Source organism: Perca fluviatilis, chromosome 5 (genome assembly GCF_010015445.1).
Source record: "Perca fluviatilis chromosome 5, GENO_Pfluv_1.0, whole genome shotgun sequence".
Lineage (NCBI taxonomy): Eukaryota > Metazoa > Chordata > Actinopteri > Perciformes > Percidae > Perca > Perca fluviatilis.
The window spans coordinates 11760239-11777172 of NC_053116.1; the positions used below are offsets into that span (position 1 = coordinate 11760239).

Genomic DNA, 16934 nt, shown 5'->3' on the forward strand with positions numbered 1-16934 from the left:
AATGTTCTCTCATTTTTAGAAAGTTGAACCAAGAGATTGTTTGGCATTTTTGTATGAAAAATGACTTCAATGATTTATCAATTATTAAAGTAGTTACTGGTCGATTCTATGGATTCATAGCTCTGCAAATTTGCAATTCATTAAATTATCTCAAACGACTAGCCAGTGGTGTAAGAAGTACTCAGATATTTTACCTGAGTGAAAATAGAAATACCACAGTATCAAAGTACGTAAGTAAGTAAAAATACTCCATTCAAATTCTTATGTATGCCTAAATAAGTAGTGACAGCAAAAATGTAGGCTACTTGAATCTCAAAAGTACTCATGTAAAAAACAATCCCGTTCAGAGTTATATTCATCATACACAGATATTGGAATATACATGTAGAGTTGATATATTTATGTAGAGTTGAGTTGATTTTAACAACCTGGTATAGCCTACTGTTGGGTAGTTAATCTATCACAATTTATATTCTATAAACTGTTGTTTTATGTATAAATCTTGAACTAAAAATTAACCAGTTACTATAGCTGTCAGATAAATGCGAGGAGTAATATTATTGCGGGGACACTGCGGGTCTTGAACGCACCCTGTCTGCTCCGGAAGTGTTTACATTTTTATTTTTTTTGTGTATGCATGTTATTGTTGTGAATGAAGTGAGCATGGGTTCCTCTACGGTAAATCGTATCACAATAGGAGGTCGGTGTAAACTTTATATTGATATTTCAAATCGTTCATTATTTTTGAAACACTCTCCAGTAATGTGGGTATAGTACTAGCAACTGCTAGCTATCCAACAACTGCTGTGTGTCTGGCTCACGCTAACGTTTGCTAAATAAGCTAACCGTTAACGGCAGCTAGCTGACCAATAATGAGCCACAACTGTTGTAGCTAAGTGATGAAACATTAGCTTAGCTTTTTTTTTTACACATTCCAGTAATGAATTGGCTTTGAAGGCTTTTTCTAGAAGTTCACTACATCGTTAGCTTCTGAGGCTACTGTTAGCCAAGCCAAAGCTAACATTAAAGTTAGCTTAAAGATAACCTTATGGGTCGATACTTGAGTTTGGTTTATTAAAAACAATCAAGAAAAAAAAAAGTTTATTAGTGAGGGGTGGTATTATTGTTTACAGAAGGTGTCTTTCCTCTGCAGATTGATTTAGCTGTACCCATGATGAACTTTGACGGTCTTGACGCTGGGATGGGTGAGTACCCACCCAGCCTTCACGGGACTCTGGACACGGGGATGGAGCCCTCCATGGACCCCCACCTTAACCCCAGTTTACTGCAGGGTGTGGAGCTTGACCCAGAGGGGCTTGCCGTGACAGGCCCCGAGCCTGTGCACCTCATGGAGGGGATGTTCTCAGAGCTACACAGTGCAGTTTCAGAAGTTGGCATCCCAGTCACTGCAACACATTTTGATCTCCAGGAGGAAATGCTCTGGATGGGAAACCACAGAGTAAGATCATGATTTTATTATGATGGAATATAGACTTTCTAAAACATGCCGGCTGCTAAATTAAGATGCACAAATACTTATTCCTTCAATTATTCTCTTTAGGGTCATGTGACCTCGTTCTTTGGCCCTACAATGGGCCGCCACTCCTCTTTTCAAGCACATGCAGCAGATGACATCAGACACATTCAGAGTTTGGAAACAGGCGTCCTGTTCCTTTCCAAGTGTAACCTTAAATGCCACACTCGTGGGGGCCTTGTTATGTTTGATTACCCGTAAGTGTCACAAACTATTGACTGGAAAAAAAAATGTCCTTGTTCTTTGATTGAGATTTATTTTAGACAAACTGCAGCCTTAAACTTATGTATTCTCTCACAGAATTCATTGATTCAAGTTTATGATTATTGCTAATGTATGCGTGCATTCCAGGATGGAGGAAGGAGCCGATATGCACAGTCTTCTCATGACCGATAACAACACCATGCTCATAGGTGGATTACAAAACTATGCGGTTGAATTCGACTTGAATACCGTTCAAGAAACTCAAAAGGTGAGAGATTGGGATAATGTTTATCAACATCCACAACCATCTATGCATGCATCACAAGGCAACATGACATAATTTGCCATTTAATGTAAGAATAACATACTTAAAAGCAAGTCATTGACTGTTTACTGTCTTGTCATGTGCACTTGACAGTTCACTGTTGAGGTACCTGGAGTGGCAATAATGCGTCAAACCGGCCGTTTCTTTTTCTGTGGACACACCTCTGGCAAGGTAAGGACGACTTAATCAAATCAGTTTGGGAACGATATTTTTTCTGGTTTACAGAGCACTCACATTCACCCTGTCTTTTAAAAACAGATAACCCTTCGGGACTTGCGTAGCTTCAAGACGGAGCATGAGTTTGATGCGTTCTCTGGCAGCCTCTCAGACTTCGACGTTCATGGAAACCTTCTGGCTGCGTGCGGGTTCTCCAGCCGAGGGATGAATGGGCTGGCGTGCGACCGATTCCTCATGGTGTACGACCTCCGTATGATGCGAGCTGTAACGCCCCTTCAGGTGCATGTGGACCCCGTCTTCTTGCGCTTCATTCCGACCTACACGTCACGCCTGGCGATCATCTCCCAGACAGGTATCAGTCAGGCAAAGTTGGGTTACCTTCATGCAAGTTCTGTAGTCAGTGTCTTTGTAGACTTATTTCTCTTGGAGAGTATGGTCAATACATGTGACACATGCTTTACATTATAATAACATCATTTTAGTATTTTAGCATCACACTCTAATACCTAAGTAACTACAGTGGAAGTGTTTCCTGAGTAGTGGTACTTGCAAATGATTGTCCAGGCTACATGTACCAGTATTTAGTTACAGTTACCACCTTAGTAACTCAGGTCATTGAGTGAAAATGTTTCCTGAATACTGTCACATAACACCACTAAACTGTGTTTTACTATGCAAAATGCAATACTATTTATTAATTTACAAGTGCAATACATCACATAGTCGTAGGGACAAATATTCTTCTGGAAATTATTTATTCTATTTTTTATATACATAGAGCGCTATTGATTACGCTGTTTTTATCTGTGTTTTTAAAAGGAGCGATACTCGTAATTTCGTTCATGCTTTACATTTTTTGCTGAATGACAATAAAAGGAATCTTGAATGTAGCTTGGAAGTAATGTTCCACCTCCTGTTTATTCTTCCAGGTCAGTGCCAGTTCTGTGAGCCCACTGGACTCGCCAATGTGGCAGACATTTTTCACGTCAACACTGTGGGCCAGGTGCTCATGAGTTTTGATGTATCGTCCAGCAAACAAGCCTTGGCCTTCGGGGACTCCGGGGGATGTGTGCACCTGTGGTCGGATGCTCCAGAGGTTTCATTTAATGACTACTCCCGGGAGACAGAGTTTGCTCTGCCTTGCCTTGTGGACACGCTACCTCAGCTGGACTGGAACCATGACCTGCTGCCCCTTTCGCTTATCCCCATGCCACTGACCAGCACAGAGCAGCTGCTGTCGGAATGGTCCACTGCAGTGGCTACACCCAGCCCCAGGTAGGAGTATACTACTGTATATGTCTTTACCTCAGCTGTTTGTTTATGACTGGTAATTAGAAACGCTAAATGAAAGCAACGACACTAATATGTATTCTCGGTGTATCCAGAGATTATGTAAGTTATTCCTCTGCATCTTAGAGCTCCATAATTGTCCACACACTTTTAAAAACACCAGCAAGCCACACTGTGCACTAGTTGAAATGTCCCTTTTAATATGTAATTAATGGGCACTATAGTTAATCTCAAGTCAACCTCAAATACACCATCCTGCTGCTGGAAATAATCACCAGTGCACCAAATCTGCAGCCACACCTTTTTTTTTATAATTATTTTTATTATTTCCATCAAGAAGCAATACATATATCAGCATACTGTGTAATTTCACACTCCAAACAGGATACATTTCATACCAGTATCAGTATTCTTCTACTCCACATTTTTGACACACAAACCCAAACACACCCATTTTTACACAAATCCACCCACATCCACCCACCCGCGCCCACACACACACACACACACACACCCACACATCCACTTGGTTTCCAGCTCTCAGTCACCATACGTAGTTCTTATTTCTTAGCCATTAAATTTACAACGCTTCATATATGTCAAATAAGTTTGGGCCTTTATTAAACGTGAAACTATATTTTTGGGCTTGGGACTGAGTGCAATAGACAAGATAGGGAAGTTGGAAAGTATTGAGAGACAGACAAAAGCATTGTTGGTTTAAGTCTCTTCGTGGGATTTGCCGACAACAGCAGTAATAAAGAACCTTGACAGCCTTTTCTTTTAACTTGTGGTGAAATTTTACATGCCAGCATCACACTGGGATGTATGATCTCCCTGCACATACCATGAAAATATTTAGTCACAGTGTGGAACTTATTCATTTCTCTTTTCTGCAGTTATGACCAAATAATTCTCTTGAAGTTATGTCAGTGTTGGACAGTGTTGGTCATGTTGTGAGTCCCAAATGGAACAATTTGAGGGCCACATTACATTTGTATATAACCAGTTTTAATTGGTATAAAATCTGTATTAAAAAAAAAAAATTCAGTCCAGATTTCATAAAAGTGATTTAGCAAATGTGGCCCAATTTTGAATAAAACATGACACATTTTCAGTCTAAAAAATGGTTCTCATTGCTCAGGCGAAACACTGAAGAACAAACACTTTCCCATGCCAGGGAGATTAGTTCATATGTAACAGCACAATCAGATGATGCTTATTCATTTTTGAGAGCCTTCAAAGGTAGCCCCACTCAGTTGCCAGTTTATTAGGTACCACAATCCTGTAATAAATCTTACCTTCAAGGTTTTTCTAATATATATGAGTCTACCCTTATTGATGTACATGTAGCTGTTGTTTAGACTGCATAAGTTAAAGCTAGGTGTACCTAATAAATTGGCATCTTGAGTGTATCACTTACAGCATTTGGCTAGTGGTGAGCGCTCCCTGTTTGTTTATTTTTTTAACTTCTCCCATTTTATTAAAGGTTTTCCTCTAAAAATACTATTCTTTTCAACAGACGAGCTCCCCCTGTGGACCCAGAAATCCTGCGCACAATGAAAACTGTTGGCTTCATTGGTTACGCAGCAAATCCTCGTACCCGCCCGCGGAACCAGGCATGTCGAAAACATACAATGTAGATCTTTACTTTACATGTTGTGGAAGCCGTCAAAAAACATGAAATGGTTAAAAACATAAACAACAAAACACATATTTTGTTAATACCCTTAGTGTTGTTTCATTTCCACTACATTCAGATTTGGAAAACAAACTAATTAAACAAACTAATTAGCAATGTCACGTTTGTACATGGATTTCAATTTAGGGCTGCTCGATTCTGGAAAAAAATATTTCGGTCAATATTGAAATCACGATAATTTAACACAATTACTCGTTGACTTCTGGAAAGATATTGCAATTATTGAACTTAAAAAACTGGAAAAAGTTAAATAAATCAACAGTAAAAAAAAACTTATACAACTGTGAAATTTGCCTTAAAGTGCCCATATTATGAAAAAATCACTTTTTCTGGGATTTGGGGTGTTCTTTTGTGTCTCTGGTGCTTCAACACACATACAAACTTTGAAAAAAATCCATCCATGCTGTTTTGAGTGAGATACGGTTTCTGAATGTGTCCTGCTTTCAGTCTCCTAGTGAGCTGTTCAAAATCGGCTCGGACTGTGACGTCACAGTCCGAAATGAGCTGGCTAACCACAACCGTTAGCTCGTTAGCATGCTAACCGTTAGCATTAGCATGCTAACGCTAATGCTAACGCTAATGCTAACGCTAGCATGCTACGTTGTTCTCAATAGCAAAGCACTGCTACAACACACACAAGTTCACCATAATCCACATAAGAACTACTTACATGTGCGCCCTCATTTAGAAGTCTCCCAGCTAATCCTGCCTTGTAACTGACCAAAGTTGGAGAAACAGGCTTTCTTTTACTGTCTCTAGAGTTAGCTAGCTGACATGATCTACATCTGAACTACTGAGCATGTGCGAGTGCAATCAAAGATAGTACAGAAGAAGAAGATGAAAAGAGGTCTCACTCTGTAGCTAAAACAGAAACCAGGTGAAAAGAGGATCTGCAGCAGTGAGAGAGAGCTGTGCAGTACAACAAAAATATGGTGTTTTTTGAAAATTAAACCATGTAAACCTATTCTGGTACAACCTTAAAATACAGTTATGAACTTGAAAATGAGCATAATATGGGCGCTTTAATACTTTTCCTATTTAAACTTTATTTTTTCATTCAGAACACGAGAGAAAATAAGAGTTTACTTGCAAAACATAATGAGCTAAATAATTGTTTTTCTCGATTATTCTGTTTTTGTGATCATTGGGAGCCGAAATCATAATCACGATTAAATTTCGATTAATTGCACAGTCCTAATTTCAATCTAGTATCTATTTTCTGTGTTGGTTTCAGGTTCCTTACAAAGTTAAAGATGTGGAGCTCGATTATGATAATTACAACCAAGTCCCTGAATCACCAATTGGGCGTGATGAAGAGCCACACCTCTACATGGTGCCCAAAAAATACAGAAAGGTTGGATGCATTTCATTATGGTTTTTAGCTGATTTTTATCTTAAAATCATTTTTTATTTTTTACTGTTGCTTTGTATAAAAATGAAAAATATTGTCATTCAGGTCACAATTAAATACTCCAAACTTGGACTGGAGGACTTTGACTTCAAACATTACAACAGAACCTTGTTTGCTGGCCTGGAGCCTCACATCCCCAACGCCTACTGCAACTGCATGATCCAGGTAAGAAACAAGGAAGAGTTTTAGTGATATTAAATAAAGATTGTTGTTTTGTGACCCATGCAGAGTTGTTTTTCTCCTGTTTCTGTGTTGGCACGTTAGGTATTATATTTCCTGGAGCCAATCCGGTGTCTAGTGCAGAATCATTTGTGCCAGAAGGAGTTTTGCTTGGCCTGTGAGCTCGGCTTCCTCTTCCACATGTTGGATTTGTCACGAGGAGATCCATGTCAGGTACATATTTGTTATTGTTTCTCTGAATAACAGAAGTTCGATTCCTAATCCACATTGTGTTGCAACTGCACATTGTCTCCCATGTAGATTTCCCAATCCAACCTCTTCTATCTCTTCCTCTCAAGGCCAGTAACTTCCTCCGAGCGTTTCGTACCATCCCAGAAGCCTCAGCGCTGGGTCTGATCCTCGCTGACTCGGATGAGCAAACGGGGAAGGCCAGACTCGGCCGCTTAATCCAGAGCTGGAACCGCTTCATCCTCACCCAGCTCCACCAGGAGACACAGGAACAGGAGGGCCCACAGGCCTACAGGGGAGCCAGCAGCAGGTCAGAGCAGTCAAATTAAAAGCTTCTGACACGTCCAGGACAGAGACTGAAAGTATTCTACTAGGGCTGGGTACCGAATTCAATACATTTTAGGCACCGACCGAACTGCCTCTAAAGTATTGAGTATCTAAAAATGCCTCATCATTCAATACCCAGTTTCAATACCTAAGGAACATGCTTTTACCAAGATCTAATAATGTCTGAGATTGGCTGTTTAGCGTTACACGTCGTAGAGACACGCAGGAAAAACTCTACGTTGCACACAGAGACAGGGCTCACGTAGTAAATAAATAAAAAGAGTTGTGCCGGAACGTGTAATGTTGTAAATTCTTTTTGTTTTATAAAATTGATATTGTAAAAAAGTATGGTATCGAGGTCACGGTATTGGTATTGAATATTTTTGAACGATACCAGGATACTAGGCACAGAGCTTTTGCAAAAACAAGTTAAGGGCAGATGTAATTTGTTTGTGTTGTGTCGATGGTCCATTTATACAGTTCTCTGGGTTCCTCTGGGGAGTCCGCCATCGGGAAACTGTTTGGATGTGAAGTTGAGAACAGCAGCCTGTGTCGCTGTGGCAAGGAGACGGTCCGCTCCTCTCTCACGCTGCTCTTCACCATGCATTACCCTGAACAGAACTCTCAAGGTGCGTTTAAAGTACTCTTTCACACTGCTGGGCAAGGATAGTCTTGTGTAGCTGTCTTGCCCTGAGACACCAGTGTATAGGGAACCTGGGGCAGATAAAAGACAATATATTCATTTCTCTTTGACTTTTCAGAGAAAACCGTAAAGGAATACGACTTTGCTGAGATCTTGAAGAAAAGCATCTGTCTGGAGCAGAGCACTCAGGCATGGTGTGAAAACTGTGAGAAGTATCAACCCACAGTGAGTTACAGCTCCCACTCGGACCCATCAGCAGCTCATATTAACAGACCGTACATCTGACAGTCTGATTTCCACCCTGTTCTGCATCATGCTTCTGTGTGCTACTGTAGGTGCAGACACGCAACATCCGATGTCTTCCAGATGTGCTGGTCATCAACTGCGAGGTGAACAGTGCTAAAGAGGCTGAATTCTGGAAGGTTCAGGCGGAGGTAAATGAATAAATGTCATTTTGGTTTCATTTTAGAGATGCACCAATTACAACTTTCTAGGCCGATTCCGATTTTCATTGAGTTAGGCCAGCTGATACCTATTCTAGCCGATTCCGATTTCATTTTTTCTAACCACTTTACAGCACACGCAAATATTTATTTTCTATCTTTTCTTTAATAGAACATTTTGCACAGAACATAGAAAATTTTTTGAACAGATAATGGATCACTATAAAATAGAACTATATAAATTATTCCTGGTGTGGTAAATTCACACACAAGTGCAATGTTAGAACCATTTCCTTTTCACATCAAATATCCAACTAAAAAAATTAGATTTTGGTTTTTGGTGTCATCCCTCCATGCCCTACTTTTTCCTTGCAGGTGTTGCATATTGCAAACTTGTTATCTTCTGCACACACGCTGAAGAATTTCCAACACACGGCGGAAAAGTTGAGAGAAAGGAAAAAGAGACGTGCTGTCGCATCCGTGCGTGCGTCCGTCCTTGAGAACTGTAACTCGTATAACTTATGTTGTCAGTTAATTGTAGCATTGTGGCATATGTCACAATGCCGGTCATGGCCGAGCACGTGAAAACCGGCCAATTACGGTCACCGGCCGGTCTATCGGTGCATCTCTATTTCATTTCCACCCTTGCAAGTTTCAAATGCTATTTTAAGATTAATTAATGACTTTCCTGCCGTTAGTTAAATTAATTATGTGATTGTTTTTTTCTTCTTTCTCCACAGTACGCCTTCAATAAGGCCATGCAGAAAGAGGCGCAGGAACCTGCAAAACCCAAAGAGCCCCCACCCATGCCCACCGAGTGGTGCTTGGAGTAAGATCCCTTTTTATAATATCAAATAAATAGGGTTGCATCATTGGTCATTTCTATTGTGGATTAAGGTTTTTGATTAATCAATGATTTGTTCAGTCAATAAAACATCCGAAAACGGTAAAGAAAAGCCCCATTGTAATTTCCCTTTGAATATCTTGTTTGGTCCAAACAAGAGCCAAAAATGATATAAAAGAGAGAAGACCATCGCATCCTGAAGAAGAGAAGCTGTATCTATCACGTCTGGCAAAAATAGATTTAAGCAATTTATAGATAATCAATTTAGTTTCTAATCAATTTTCTGTCTATCAACTAATTGACTAATTGTTTCAGCTCTGGAATAACATATCACACAAATACTGTACGTCCTTGTAGCGGGGAGGACATATGCAGCATGGAGGGCATCACCTTCGACACGCGGGCGGAGGATCTGCGACACGTCTGGATCCCTCTGACTCTCAAGATGTCCATCAGCAAAAGTCAGGGACTGGAGATCAGCAGCTGGCCCGAAGGAGAGGAGGTGAGCAAGGAAGCGTTTGATTCAAACACTGATTTTGATTATTTTAATTTTTTATTTCTATGAGTTAAGATTTACTCACAACTCTCGTTAACGTGGTCTCCGATCAGTTAAGTGCTGCTGAAGAGGAGGAGGGCGCCTCTGTTTATGACTTGGTGGTCACGGTGCCTCATATCCTGGACGCTCGCGCAGGTGGGAACTTGGTTGCACACATCAAGGTGGGAGAGACGTACCATCAAAGAAAGGAGGTGAGCTTACATTAGAAAATGCAGTCAGTTGAGCCACAGCATCGTCGATGTTTTATACTGGGTCACATCAAATCTGTGTTTGAGAACTGACTTTTAAAATGTTTGTTTCAGGGAGTCACACATCAGCAGTGGTACCTCTTCAATGATTTCTTAATTGAGCCAATTGACAAGGTAAATATTTGATTTAATTTATGCTAATGAAATGTCATGTTTGGAGTCCTGTAAAAGTAATGCGATTTTTTTGTTGTTGTTGTTTGTCAAAGACCGAAGCTGCTCAGTTTGATGTGAGCTGGAAAGTGCCAGGCATTTTGTATTACGCCAAGAGGAACTACCACACCAAATACGACCTCCGCAGTGAGTTTTAGGACATTAAATCTGGAGATTTTACTTGTAGGTTGGCATTCATTCATTTACCTGCTCATGCTATGCCGTTTGCCTCAGTTAAAAATCCCATAGACGCCAGCGTGCTGCTGACGGAGGCCTCGTTGGCTCGGAAGCAGCGGAAGAGTCACGCCACTTTCATCCCCCTCATGGTCAGCGAGATGCCGCAGGCCAATGACTTGGTGGGGCTGGACGCTGAGTTTGTCACACTCAACCAGGTGAGTCTGGATTATAATGCCACTGTGTGTTTACCGCACTCTGTCACACAGAAACCAGGTTACTCTGAGAACTCAGTTCATCAGAAAACATGTTTACAGGTTGAGTAAGTTACTGTAAAGGCGAGTATACAATCATTCCTCCCCTACTCCTGCTCATATTTTGGAAGCATGGCTTGCTTACTTTAACTGTATAAAAAGGCGCTGCAGCCTGACATTCAGCAGAAACCAACCTATTCCGACTTCTAGAGGCGACTTTGTGTCCTTTCAGTTGTAGTTGGAAGTTGGATTGAAATATTTCAACACTCTGTGTAATGAGCTCTCCTCTCAATCCCTCACTCCCTGTCTTAAAGGAGAACTCGCATCAGTCTGTTTAAAGGTGTTAAGGAGTATGACTGCATATGTGAAAACAAGTTGTATAAAGCCTTTCGTGGCTCCAGAGGGAGCTGTGCATAGTCTGATAAATTTGCATTGAATACTAAAAGTTTGAAAATTAAAATAAATCTTGGGGTGTGGAGTTAGAAAGAAGTGAGACCTCTGTAGCTCGCTTCTCATCTCTGCTGCAGGCTAGTGTCTCAAAGCTACAATAGCTGCTACTAGCATAACACACCCAAATCTCTGACGCATTTGGAATATGGCTAATGCAGGCATTAGGTTTTGACAAGGGAGAGGAATGCATGGAATAAAACAAATATATACAGTACAGGCCAAAAGTTTGGACACACCTTCTCATTCAATGCGTTTCCTTTATTTTCATGACTATTTACATTGTAAATTCTCACTGAAGACATCAAAACTATGAATGAACACATATGGAATTATGTACTTAACAAAAAAGTGTGAAATAACTGAAAACATGTCTTATATTTTAGATTCCTCAAAGTAGCCACCTTTTCCTCCGATTACTGCTTTGCACACTCTTGGCATTCTCTTGATGAGCTTCAAGAGGTAGTCACTTGAAATGGTTTTCCAACAGTCTTGAAGGAGTTCCCAGAGATGCTTAGCACTTGTTGGCCCTTTTGCCTTCACTCTGCGGTCCAGCTCACCCCAAACCATTTCGATTGGGTTCAGGTCCGGTGACTGTGGAGGCCAGGTCATCTGGCGCAGCACTCCATCGCTCTCCTTCTTGGTCAAATAGCCCTTACACAGGCAGGAGGTGTGTTTGGGGGTCATTGTCCTGTTGAAAAATAAATGATGGTCCAACTAAACGCAAACCGGATGGGATGGCATGTCGCTGCAGGATGCTGTGGTAGCCATGCTGGTTCAGTATGCCTTCAATTTTGAATAAATCCCCAACAGTGTCACCAGCAAAGCACCCCCACACCATCACACCTCCTCCTCCATGCTTCACGGTGGGAACCAGGCATGTAGAATCCATCCGTTCACCTTTTCTGCGTCGCACAAAGACACAGCGGTTGGAACCAAAGATCTCAAATTTGGACTCCTCAGACCAAAGCACAGATTTCCACTGGTCTAATGTCCATTCCTTGTGTTTCTTGGCCCAAACAAATCTCTTCTGCTTGTTGCCTCTCCTTAGCAGTGGTATCCTAGCAGCTACTTGTAACATGAAGGCCTGATTCGCACAGTCTCCTCTTAACAGTTGTTCTAGAGATGTGTCTGCTGCTAGAACTCTGTCTGGCATTCATCTGGTCTCTAATCTGAGCTGCTGTTAACTTGCGTTTTCTGAGGCTGGTGACTCGGATTAACTTATCCTCAGCAGCAGAGGTGACTCTTGGTCTTCCTTTCCTGGGGCGGTCTTCATGTGAGCCAGTTTCGTTGTAGCGCTTGATGCTTTTTGCGACTGCACTTGGGGACACGTTCAAAGTTTTCGCAATTTTCCGGACTGACTGACCTTCATTTGTTAAAGTAATGATGGCCACTCGTTTCTCTTTACTTAGCTGATTGGTTCTTGCCATAATATGAATTCTAACAGTTGTCCAATAGGGCTGTCGGCTGTGTATCAACTTGACTTCTGCACAACACAACTGATGGTCCCAACCCCATTAATAAGGGAAAAAAATTCCACTAATTAACCCTGACAAGGCACACCTGTGAAGTGAAAACCATTTCAGGTGACTACCTCATGAAGCTCATTGAGAGAACACCAAGGGTTTGCATTCTATCAAAAAAGCAAAGGGTGGCTACTTTGAGGAATCTAAAATATAAGACATGTTTTCAGTTATTTCACACTTTTTTACATAATTACATACATAATTCCACATGTGTTCATTCATGGTTTTGATGCCTTCAGTGAGAATCTACAATGTAAATAGTCATGAAAATAAAGAAAACGCATTGAATGAGAAGGTGTCCAAACTTTTGGCCTGTACTGTATATATCTCTGGTTCTGCTGCATAGATTTTCATATTTTTTTTTTTTCCCCGAAGTGTCCGATAACGAGTACTCTTCAAAGTCTTCGTCATGCACATGCATAGTTGTGAAAAGTCGATTAGAACCCCGGTAACCCATATACTACTCGATTTTCTTTTGACATTGGTAGTTTAAGGTAGAGTCTGCGATTCTAATCCATTACATCAAATCGTCAAATTTAAATATGTCAAATTTAGCGAATATCTCCTCACGGTCTGCTAGCTTTCTGTTCTGTTTGTGTGCTTAAAAAATAGGTGTTCATACTAGGCATGGGCCGGTTACCGGTTTCAAGGTATACCGAGGTTTGAAAAAGTCTCGGTTTCAAAACCACCAACATTTCCTGTCATGTCTAAGGTATGAGCTGTTTTTTTTTTTTTTTTTTTTATAAGTCATCTAGGACAGAACGCGCAGTCTAGAAATCCCTCTCCCTGCCAGTGTGCAGTGTGTTTAAAAATAAAATATATTGTGTTCAATGGAGGAAAATAAATGGGCATTTCAAAATAATACATTTTAAAGCTGTAATTGCAATACTGCAATACCATGAACCTGTGATATTTTTGCTGAAGGTTATCATACCATCAGAATCTCATACCGGCCCATGCCTAGTTCATACCCAGCCCTGGCTCTGTAAATGGGGAAACCGACAAAGCATCTCGGACCAAGCCACACAACATTATTGCGTTCGTGCTGGTGCACAGGACAGGGGAAAGGCCATGGACGTGTAAAGAGAGAGGAAGTGGGAGCGAGAGGGACAGTCAATCTGGCACATGCTAACGTTCTGAAGGAGCACTGACGGGAGGCGGTGTGTCTGTTTAGGTGTTAAGTTCAAATATCAACAATCTTTCTCCAGAATCGCAATGCTGAGGTCTGTTTACCAAATTATTCTTTTCGATTTCCTTGTTTGTGTCAGGAGGTGAGTTAGAGTGAAGTCTTTCATATCAGAACTAAAACTTAATACGTTTTCTCTTTCTCGCAAGGAAACATGGACAAACTGATATTCCAAAAAAAAAAGTGAAATAGTGGCCTGATATATTATGAAAAAAAACTAAATGATAGTCTAACTTGAATCACCTCAATGTGAATAATGCTTTATTGTTAAGCTCTGTTAAAAGTAAAATGTTTTTCAAATCTATGATCAAACATTATTTTGACATTTTACAGTGTGTTTATGCTCATAATAATACTGTTTTTGTTATTGTTAAGTCTTCTATAATAAAGCTGGCCTATGACTGTGTGTGTCTGCAGGAAGAGGCAGAGCTTCGCAGTGACGGCACCAAGTCGACCATCAAGCCCAGCCAGATGTCTGTGGCCAGGATCACCTGTGTGAGGGGCCAGGGGCCCAACGAGGGGGTGCCTTTCATCGATGACTACATCTCCACTCAGGAGCAGGTAAACGGCCAAAAATACAGCAAAATAACCTTTTAAAGGAAGTGTTGAATGTTGTGCAAACAGGATACCCCTGACTGATACCTTTTCCCCCCTGTCACTACCTCTATCATGTTGCCTTCATTGTCATTAAACAGTGTCCTTTTGTCTGTGTTGATAAAAAACAAGAAGAAATTAGCAGAGAGGTTTTCTTTTGTTTGCAGTTCAATTACTGATGCACAAGTAGTAAGCATTACAGAAAGATTTCCTGAACTTTTCTTGTGCTCGGGTCACGATGATTGATCCCTTGTCCCTCGTTTGTCTAGAGCAGAGATCTCTTTCATACCAAGGGCCAAAATGTATCTGGATGGAAGGCCATGGGCCAAAAATAAGATGTTAAGATCGATGTTAAAGAATACCGTAATTCTTTGTAGATAAAACTTACTAATTTAACAGGGAAATTTACCATCACTGTGCTTTACAGTACGGTAAGCATTTTACAGCACTTTCAAAATAAGAGGAGATTAAGCACGAGCGTGTCAAATGCCATGCCGGGCCAAAACAAACTTGGCCCGCGGGCCCCAAATTGGGCGGCCTTGGTCTAGAGAGTACTTTCTGCCCACTTGATAGAAAAGTCTTTATTCATTAGTTACGAAACATTAACCCTGTGCTTTTCCAAACTTAATCCTACATGTGTAGACCCCTGACCCTTCTGAATGTCTGTTCTCCCAGGTGGTGGACTATTTGACACAATATTCTGGCATCAAACCAGGAGACCTGGATGCAAAGATTTCTTCAAAGCATTTGACCACACTGAAGTCCACGTACTTAAAGCTGCGCTTCCTCATCGACACGGGAGTCCGCTTTGTTGGTCACGGTTTACAGAAGGACTTTCGGGTCATTAATCTACTGGTATGTTATTTCACAACTCAAGTCAGATTTGTTTTGTAAATAATTAGTTTACAGTTGACTGTGTAGTGCATGGCAGTGCATAATTAAAACCACTGTAAGGGGAACACAGGTGACTTAAGTCGGTTACTTTGCGGTTTTTCAGGTTCTAAAGGACCAAGTCGTCGACACTGTCTACCTGTTCCATTTACCCCGCAAGAGGATGATTTCTCTGAGATTTCTCGCCTGGTACTTTCTAGGTAAGTAAAGGCGGCTATAATCTATATTTCAGAACACAGTGACGAATCTGCAGAGAATTATCACCCTACTGCAGTTACTTCGACTCTACACAGCTTAGAAAGCATCCTTTGGCTCCTTGTTCAGCTTTCCGGCCCGCATTTTGTAGTTTTGTTTCTTTTTCACATCTCACCGCTCGTCGTTTTCATCTGCAGAAGGTGGCAAAGCTCTAACAATCCACTTCACAACCTGTTCAGCACCAGACAGCAGACAGACCCAGTTAGAGACTAGCTGGTGAACATAGTGGAGCATTTAGCAACTAAAGAGACCGATATTTCCCTCAGAAGTTGATGGAGACACAAAAACGGAGCTGGAAAAGAGTGAATATTGGTCTTACATTTATCAGGTGGATAGACATATGATTCCAAATAAATGCTAATGTTGCTCTGTGTCTGCTGGATGTGTAAATAAGCAACTGTACGCCAACAAGTTCACCTTACAAACGTAAAAAAGTGATAACTTGTTCATGTTTTTACAGCTTGTTTCTGCTGCCTCCAAGTGGCCAAAACAATCTGTGATTGCACCTTTAGGGAGAAAACAATAAAGTAGACCGCTGCACAGATTCATGCTCAAAGCAAATAAAGCACACACAACTTCATGTCTGCTCCCAAATTATTAATTGACTATCTGACATTTCTGTGGACAGGCGGGCCGCTTAAACATCAGTTGGTCGATTGCAGTTGTTCAAGACTCAAATGTCTCGAAGATTAGATTAGATTCAGCTTTATTGTCATTGTGCGGAGTACAAATACAAAGACAACGAAATGCAGTTTGCGTCCAACCAGAAGTGCAAAAAGAGCAGAAAAGTGCAATGTGATATAAAAGTATAGACAGGACAAGATATATAGTGCAGTGTAGACAGTAGTGTATAGTTGGTTTACAGAAGATGGTTTAGAGTAATATAAATTAAATATAAACATGTGCAGTGTGTTAGCAGTTACCTTATAAGAGCAGAATAAATATGGCTATGTAATATGAACAATGTATAAACAACATGTACAGATATGTGCAATGTAGTAGCAGTAACATAATAGTAGTAAGAATAATATAGCTATATATAGTGTATTATTATAAGACAAACAGAATAAATATGGAAATTTAGTATGAACAATATAGACAGATATGTACAGTATGTACAGCTATGTGCAGTGTGGTAACAGTACCATTGTAGTGCAGAAACGGTAACAAGTTGTTGTGTTTAATACAAAGAAGGGAATAATTTAGAACATTCCAAATATCCGCATTGTAAACTGGTGCTTAACGGTTGAGATGCATCCACGGGTCATGATGACTAGTCATTCCTAAACGTCTAAACGTTTGTCTGTGTGGCTCCCAGACCTCAGCATCCAGGGGGAAACCCACGACA

The 16934-nt window shown here is 40.7% G+C and overlaps 1 protein-coding gene across 2 annotated transcripts in view; it reads left to right on the plus strand.

The window, feature by feature from the left end:
* Nucleotides 1–585: 585 nt before the first annotated feature.
* Nucleotides 586–16934, plus strand: part of pan2 (poly(A) specific ribonuclease subunit PAN2) — a 17012-nt gene continuing 663 nt past the window's right edge. For both annotated transcript variants that reach the window (XM_039801589.1, XM_039801590.1), the window contains exons 1-25: nt 586–700; nt 1154–1459; nt 1562–1731; nt 1886–2006; nt 2157–2234; nt 2322–2592; nt 3170–3515; nt 5050–5146; nt 6464–6583; nt 6686–6805; nt 6905–7033; nt 7159–7358; nt 7856–8004; nt 8137–8243; nt 8354–8452; nt 9202–9290; nt 9663–9807; nt 9915–10052; nt 10164–10223; nt 10316–10406; nt 10494–10651; nt 14264–14407; nt 15116–15295; nt 15438–15531; nt 16905–16934. The exon at nt 16905–16934 is cut by the window's right edge. In XM_039801589.1, coding sequence (XP_039657523.1) covers nt 1172–1459; nt 1562–1731; nt 1886–2006; nt 2157–2234; nt 2322–2592; nt 3170–3515; nt 5050–5146; nt 6464–6583; nt 6686–6805; nt 6905–7033; nt 7159–7358; nt 7856–8004; nt 8137–8243; nt 8354–8452; nt 9202–9290; nt 9663–9807; nt 9915–10052; nt 10164–10223; nt 10316–10406; nt 10494–10651; nt 14264–14407; nt 15116–15295; nt 15438–15531; nt 16905–16934 — 3424 coding nt within the window. In that variant the 5' untranslated portion in view covers nt 586–700; nt 1154–1171. The remainder of the gene's footprint in view (nt 701–1153; nt 1460–1561; nt 1732–1885; nt 2007–2156; nt 2235–2321; nt 2593–3169; nt 3516–5049; nt 5147–6463; nt 6584–6685; nt 6806–6904; nt 7034–7158; nt 7359–7855; nt 8005–8136; nt 8244–8353; nt 8453–9201; nt 9291–9662; nt 9808–9914; nt 10053–10163; nt 10224–10315; nt 10407–10493; nt 10652–14263; nt 14408–15115; nt 15296–15437; nt 15532–16904) is intronic.